Below are 7,465 nucleotides of genomic sequence, written 5' to 3'. Positions count from 1 at the left end.
ATACAGCCTTGCGTACTTAGAGATATTGTAATCTCTTCAGGACAAGGACATATCCTACTTGAATTCCTGTCACCAACCAAAAGCATTGCGCACCTCTGGTACCGCCACAAAATTGATAAATTAAATATACATCTCATGAGTTAGTGATTGTCAGTCAGATGAATTTATATACCGACCCATCCAGTTAATTACATGCATCCAAATTGCTATATGTATGTGACCCAACGTAAAGAAATATATTTGGGTATTGCTCCTGACTCTACCCAACTTGGAGCTTCAAATGTGATCTCTTGTTCTAGTTTGTTCCTTTCTCTAAAAATATTGGCTTCATGTGCATGATTTATATTGTTGCCACTTTACCCTCCTCTTGCTGCTTCCATGAAACAGGGTGCAACATATTGGAAAGCAACTTCCCTTCAAAATTTAGCATGAAGTATGGTAGAATTGTCCAGTACTGCATTCCTACTCACATCCAGAGCTCTGTCCTTGCAAAGCCATCGTTTTGTGTATCCTGATCACCTTGTTATCGCAGAGATTTCTCGTTAATGTTTATTGCGTGATACAGGCATTGGGGACATATTTAGCATACAGCTGTATCAATTCACCAACCACCGCTCCTAAATTTGTAATGTGCTATGAACGTCTTTTAAAAAATTAAATTAGGGGGAGAGATTATTCATATATTTTATAACAGTTTTCAATGTTGATACTGTTGAAAGTGACTCCACCTTTATCAAACTGAGGTTCTTTTCGTTAGGCCACTAGTCCGCATTCCAACTAGGGATATGATCAGTGAAAATTTACAGACAGATGGATCACTAGAGGGACTGAAGCACTCCTATACCACTTGATGCCCTGATTGGAAATGAGACAGCTTCAAAGGCTACCTCCAGTGTGGACCAGGGCACAACATGACTGCTTGCTGCATGGTTTTCTAGGCCTCCCTAGATGGCGGAGGAGGGGTGGGTAGGAACAGCTTGGGGTACCCAGTGAGGGGAGCCAATGGGTGCTGGGGGAGAGAGGAGCCGGTGATGGGGGTTTAATGACAACTATATGGCTCTAAGCTGTTTTTCTTTGCTTGCCTGCTGCTGGCTGTGCCTGCTTCTCGTTCTATAGTGAGTCAGGAGAACATCTCCCCTAGCAACAAGAGGAGGTATCAACTTTGCTGACAGAATCCTTGAGCTCCCAACTGAGGCAGATTAAAGTTGTTTTAAGGTAATAAAGCTATAGCCACGCCCATATCCAAACATCGCATGGCTCTGTTTCGGTATCATTTATTTATGTGAAAGAAGAGGGGGAGGATAAGAGATGGAGGTGATGATGGCCAGATGTTCAGGCCAATGAGTCCAGGTACACAGGAATGTCATATTACAATGCAATGGGTACAGAAGGGACACAGACATTACAAACTATTTGGTCCTAAAGCCAATAGTATTTTGTATGCAGTTCTCATTTAACAAGATGTCCTGTATGTGTAGGTTCTTTTATTAAGATGTGGTAAAAAGTGGCTTGCGATAGTGTAGGCGCCGGTTATGGGCGTGCGCAGAAATATTTTTCAGCGCACGTATCAAAAAATGTTTTTAAAAAAAATTTTTTTACTGAAAATGAACGTGCGGGCAAAATCAAAATTGCCACATGACCATTTTGGGTGGCTGACCTTACCCGCCAGCCACAGACCTAGCGGTAAGGAATCTGTGTGCGTCAGATGCCACTTGGGCGCACATCCAAAAAATAAAAAATATTTTCCAGACGAGCGTAGCGGGCAGGGGCCAAAAATGAAATTACCGCAAGAGGTACGCGGTAATGGGGCGGTAAGTTCATTTTTGTGGGTGTTGGGTACACGTAGAGCCTAACGCAACTTAGTAAAAGGGGCCTCTGTTTGTTCACATTCTGTGACTATTCATATTTTTTGGGGTTGAGATTTTTTTTATGCCACATTTTGTGTTAGTGTCAGGAAGTGGGTCGGTAATCATTTCTGCTGTAGTCCCTGTTATTGAGACTTTATTTTGCAGGGGGCATTTAACTTTGAGGTTTCACTCTTTGCCTTTCTCTTCTTTTTCTCTCGTTTCTGCAGTTTGGTAGATTTAAAACAAGTAGGAGAAAGTTTTTCTTTACTCAGCGTGTAGTTGGACTCTGGAACTCATTGGCGGAGAATGTGGTGGCAGCGGCTGGCCTTACGGAGTTTAAGGGGGTTTGGACAGATTCCTGAAGGAAAAATCCATTGAACATTATTTAAAAAAATTGTGTGTGTGTGTGTGGGGGGGGGGGGGTGCCAGGTTATTGAAGCCTGGATTGGCCGCTGTTGGAGACAGGATGCTGGGCTTCATGGACCCTTGTTTTTTTTCCCAGTATGGCGGTGCTTATGTGCTTACGTTTTGCCCTTAATTTGGTTTTCTGTAGTGACCACATGCATGGCAGTAAACTTGGAAGATACCCAGACACAACAGATATTCAATTACCCAGGCTAGAACTGCATAAAATGCTTGTCCAGGTTTTGGATTCAGCACCAAATATTGACCGTACCAGGATAATGTCTCGGCACTGCAGAAGACCCATAGAATCAGGACCAGTACTGGATTAGGCCAGCACTGAACATCTGGACTTAATTCAGCCTAGGGAGGTCAATGCTTTTAAAAACACTAACCACCACGGGTTGAATATCAGAGTGATTTGAAAGTTATAAATCATTTTCACCTTCAGTTTTGGGTATCATTAGTAACAATCCGAGCATATTTTCTTGGGCCAGGGCTGGTGTTAGAAATTCAGCGGCCCAGAATGGAAACCAAGGAGGAGACCTTCAGCCTATGCCTCCTTTTGCTTGAGGCAGGTTTGGTGGTCCTCTATGGTACGAAGGCCCAGGGCAATTGCCACGTTTGTCACCCCCTAACACTGGCCCTGTTTGGGAAGACAAGTCACACATTTAACAAGAAGAATAAGAGATATGCTTTATAACTAGGGTTTATCACACTCTATCTCTTGCCATGAAGTTGTACAGAGAAAATGGTCTTCTGATCTCGGGAAAACAGTTTTCTGGTAAATAATTTTGCTATGCCTTTTTTAACCTCTTGGTTTCTTAGGCTATAAATTATGGGGTTGAACATTGGAATTAATGCATTATACAACACAGCAAAGAGTTTGTTTTGTTCAAGGGACTGTGTGGATGTCGGTCTTATGTATGAACAAAGCAGAGTCCCATAAAATAGAATAACGACAGTCAGGTGGGCGGAGCAGGTGGAGAAGGCTTTGCGTCTGCCCTCTGCAGAACGGATCTTCAAGATGGTGGAGATGATGTACACATAAGATACAAAGGTTGACAAAATACATGGCATCACCACAAAACTTCCCAAAATATAAGTTATATGATCAATGGTGGAGGTACTGGTGCAGGAGAGTTTTAGCAGTGCAGAGAGGTCACAGAAGAAATGGTTGATTATGTTGGACCTGCAATAAGAGAAACTTGATAGAAAGACAGTGTATGTCACAGGATCCAGAAATCCAACAATCCACAGCCCTGCAACGATCAGGACACAGACATTCCAGTTCATGATCACGACATAGTGCAGGGGGTGACATATTGCGACATAGCGGTCATATGCCATGACTGAAAGCAGAAGAAATTCTATAAATACCGAAAGTAAGAAAAAATATACCTGCATGAAACACCCATTTACAGAAATCCTCTGATGTTTCCTCAAGAAGATGTCCAGAAGTTTGGGAAGCGTGACTGAGGTGGAAGAGATATCAACGAGGGCCAAGTTACAAAGGAAAAAGTACATGGGGGTGTGCATGCGAGGGTTCAGGCATGTTACTGTTATTATAGTGAGGTTCCCCATCAGGATGATGAGGTAAATCAGTAAAAACAGAAGGAAAAGAGGGATTTGGACGTCTGGAAATTCAGGAAATCCCAGAATGATGAATTCTTTTGCAGTGGTGGTATTTTCCTTTCTATACATTCTAGAAACAGTGATAAAATATAAGGGAAAAATTTGCATCATTAGAAATAAGTTCATTGAATATACATGAGAAGTGAAGCTATGATGTTCTGTCTAGGGCTATATACACTGACCTGAGCTAAAGGAGATGCAGTCCATAAAGTTCAGCCTTCTTCAATCTGCCCTAATTTGGGCATGGGTCACAAGGGTCTTTGAAGACATTTTTCATCTTCTCTGACAGACACCTGGCACCCCAACCTTAAGAAAGGATAAGAAAGATCATTAAGATGCGCCAACAGGGCAAGTATGAAAGAGTTAGCTTTGAAAGCCATTGACAGGTGGTAGAGTGTGGGATTGAGTCACGAGTTGGGGTATCTTAATAGAGTCCGGAGGGCAATCATCAATTGATTGAAAAATACAGGTTGGATCACTAAAATGAGGAGAAATATATTTAATGCTAAAAGACGGTAACAACAGTTAAGTCCATAGTTGCAAGGACCACAGCCACAGGTAACATAGGTACTAATGGTGTCTACTAAATGGAAACCAGATCATCTTAAATAACACATTGAGGAGCTAGAAAGGGTTGATGCAACCTAAACGTTATGATGATGCTTCTCTTTTGGAAATGTTGTGAGGAAATTCTCAGAATAGGTTGGAAAGTCAGAGGATTAAAGGATCTGCCTCATTCTCAGATCCATGAGAAGATGCCATGTTCTCAGGAGTGGTTGAAAGGGCATTGGCAGAGATGCCCGGTCCAGAAGAAGATGACAAACACTGTACTGGAAGATTTTGTAATCCGTCAGATGAGAAAGTTAGGGGCAATATTATAATGTATTTCTTATCCTAGTAATAGTTGAATCATGAGACATGTAGTTTGTGAGTTTTCACATGTTCTGCACTGTACAACCTTCAAGCACAGTATCCTGGTCTATAATTTCCATTCTGTGCACTCTCAGGAGTGATAGAACAACATTAAAAATAATGTGTTGCAAATAATAAGTCAGACACATACAGGAACACTGACTAAAAGGGCTGACTGGTGTGACCGTGAATGGAAGAGTCAGTGTGGGAGACTGAAATGACAGCAACAAAGCGATTTTACTGACAATAGAATGGGGTTCTTGGAGATGCGGGTTAGCTACAGGTACGGTAAGTGTTTCCTGTCCCCAGATGGCTCACTATCTAAGGGGGTCATTTACTAAAGGTTAGCTCAAGTTATCTGCAGCAGGGCCCATAGGATCAAAATAGACCTTGCTGCAGATAACTCAAGCTAATCTTTAGTAAAAGACCCCCTAAGTCTGTACCTGAGGCAATGCAGGGTTAAGTGGCTTACCCAAGGTCACAAGGAACAGGAGCTGGATTTGAACCCTGGCTTCCCTGGTTCTCCATTCACTGAGACGGTTTTGGAGTTGGGATCTACTTAACAATTACAAGCATACGTCTGCATAATATAAATTATGCACATATGTTTATCCAAAAAATGTGCCTACACAAAAAAGGGGATTGAAAGCTCTACAAGTAATTCTCCTTTTTCCACATAAAACTGCCTAAACACCTTTCTCTTTACTAAAAGGATCTACCCCGTTGTGGGTCCCCATCTTATCCTTAGCTGTCCTCACCTGGATGCTGCCATCTGAAGCTTTTTACACATCTGAGACTTTATCTCTGCCTCTTCCATTCTTGAGTACATTCATGGTCTCCCAATCTCCCTGTGAGTTCCTATCAAACTCCTAAAGCCATACCCCCTACTCTTTCCCCCCATGATTCTACCTTAAGTCCCCTCACTACACAGTGCAAAAGTGTCACAGCCCTCCTTTGTGATTTCTCTCACACTGGGCCTCATCTCTGGATCTTCAAGGATTCATCAACCAGAACAAGGATGGACTTTGGCCAATATGTTGAAACTTCTCCTCAGTGTGGGGTAGCGGTGATGGTGAAAAAAGTAAATAGAACATGAAAATTTATTCAGAAAGGGATGGAAATAAAACTGAGAATATTATAATGTCTCTTAATCAATCAATGGAATGAGTGGACATTAAGTATCTCTGCAGTTCTGGTCACCCCCGTTTCAGAAAAGATGGAGAAGAAATTAGAAACGTACAGAGAAGGGTAACAAAATGATAAATGGGATGGAACGGATCTCCTATAAAGAAAGAATAAAGAGGTTAGGGGTTCTTCGATTTAAAGAATAAAGAACTGAGAGGGAGTATGATCGAGGATTATGGAAACATGAGTGGGCTAGAGAACAGCTAATTACAGAATGACTAAGGAATACTTCTTTAAACTAGCAGGTAGATTTAAATTAGAAAAAGGATTGTTTTTACTTATTGCATGATCAGATCTTGTCATGGCATGAAGCATAGCTGGTTTCAAAGGGCTTTGGATAATTTCCTGGAACAACAGTCCATTTACCAGTTATTAGCTCAATAGATTGAAAATTCACTGATCATCTCTGGGAGTGAGCTGAGAGGAATCTACCTACTCTTTCGAATATGCTGGGTACTTGAGACCTGGATTGGCCACTGTTGGGCTCAATCCAGAATGACATTTCAGTGTTCTTATAAATCCTGCCTCCTGACCAGCTTATCTTATCTTATCGTCTTCCCTGCATCCATCACACGCTGCTACACTGCTACTATTTCATTCCCTTTCCTATTTAACACCCCTGATGATAGTGTTTTCATTGTATTGTCAGTTGTTTTGAGAAATAACTTGTTTATTCTTTATTTCGTAATATCCTAATATAACTCGTATCTATCTTTCACATTAAATTCCTGTGTCTGGCAGTGAAGGAACTAGTAAAGCTTTAAAGAGCAATAGCACACATCCCATCCATAGACATCACCTTTGGAGCATCATCACTTCCTCTCCATCATCCCATCTACCCTTCCATACTAATAACAAACATCCCACAGACAGTCATCAGATCAGGAAGATCATCCATCATTTCAATTATTCTTCAGGTGTTAATAACAAACATCCCACAGACAGTTCTCACCTTCAAGATCATCTCAATCATTCTTTCAATACTAATAACAAATATCGCACACAAAGACTTCATCATCAAGGTCTTTATCTCTTCATCTAGGAATGCAGTGAAAATCAACTGGGAAAGTGTTCCAAAGGGAAAGCCCAGCAGATTTGATCTAATTTATTTACTTCATATACTTCTTAGCATAGCTGAAGCATTCAGGTGGTCTACAATAATAACTACCACCGCGTACAAAATTCTATTATTAATGTAGAGAAATATCTAACAGAATAATCTAGAAAGCCGTCATTATCACAGACCTAAGCCATAACTCGATGTAAATTGCCAGTTTTCCAGATCTTCACAACAAATATGTTGCAGGTACCCTTGAAATGCTAATAACAAACTTCCCATACACAGTCCCTCACCTTCAGGTTCATCACTTCATCTCCATCATTCCAATAAATCTGTGCTGAGCGTTACAGGTCTATGCACCTGCAAAGTTGAGTTATACATCTGCTCCATCCTTGTGGAAAGAAATACTTTCTTGCATTGTATG

General features: G+C 41.2%; 1 protein-coding gene across 1 annotated transcript; it reads right to left on the bottom strand.

Annotated features, from left to right (window-relative positions):
• Positions 1-2,969: 2,969 nt before the first annotated feature.
• Positions 2,970-5,613, bottom strand: LOC115458241 (olfactory receptor 1G1-like). Its single transcript, XM_030188101.1, has 2 exons — positions 5,555-5,613; positions 2,970-3,954 (listed from the first exon to the last, which is right to left on the bottom strand). Exons 1-2 carry the CDS (start codon positions 5,611-5,613, stop codon positions 2,970-2,972), a joined length of 1,044 nt encoding a protein of 347 aa, XP_030043961.1.
• Positions 5,614-7,465: the final 1,852 nt, after the last annotated feature.

The sequence above is a fragment of the Microcaecilia unicolor genome, chromosome 14, assembly GCF_901765095.1.
Source record: "Microcaecilia unicolor chromosome 14, aMicUni1.1, whole genome shotgun sequence".
Lineage (NCBI taxonomy): Eukaryota > Metazoa > Chordata > Amphibia > Gymnophiona > Siphonopidae > Microcaecilia > Microcaecilia unicolor.
The sequence above is the reverse complement of the archived record's forward strand: the minus strand, read 5'-3'. Positions and strand labels throughout refer to the sequence as shown.

Excerpts from the sequence above, each read along its gene's own strand:
- LOC115458241 (XM_030188101.1), bottom strand. The coding sequence starts at position 5,613 with ATGGAAGAGGCAGAGATAAAGTCTCAGATGTGTAAAAAGCTTCAGATG. Across the intron at positions 3,955-5,554 it reads CTTCAGATGGCAGCATCCAG|AATGTATAGAAAGGAAAATA; the intron begins GTGAGGACAGCT and ends CACTGTTTCTAG.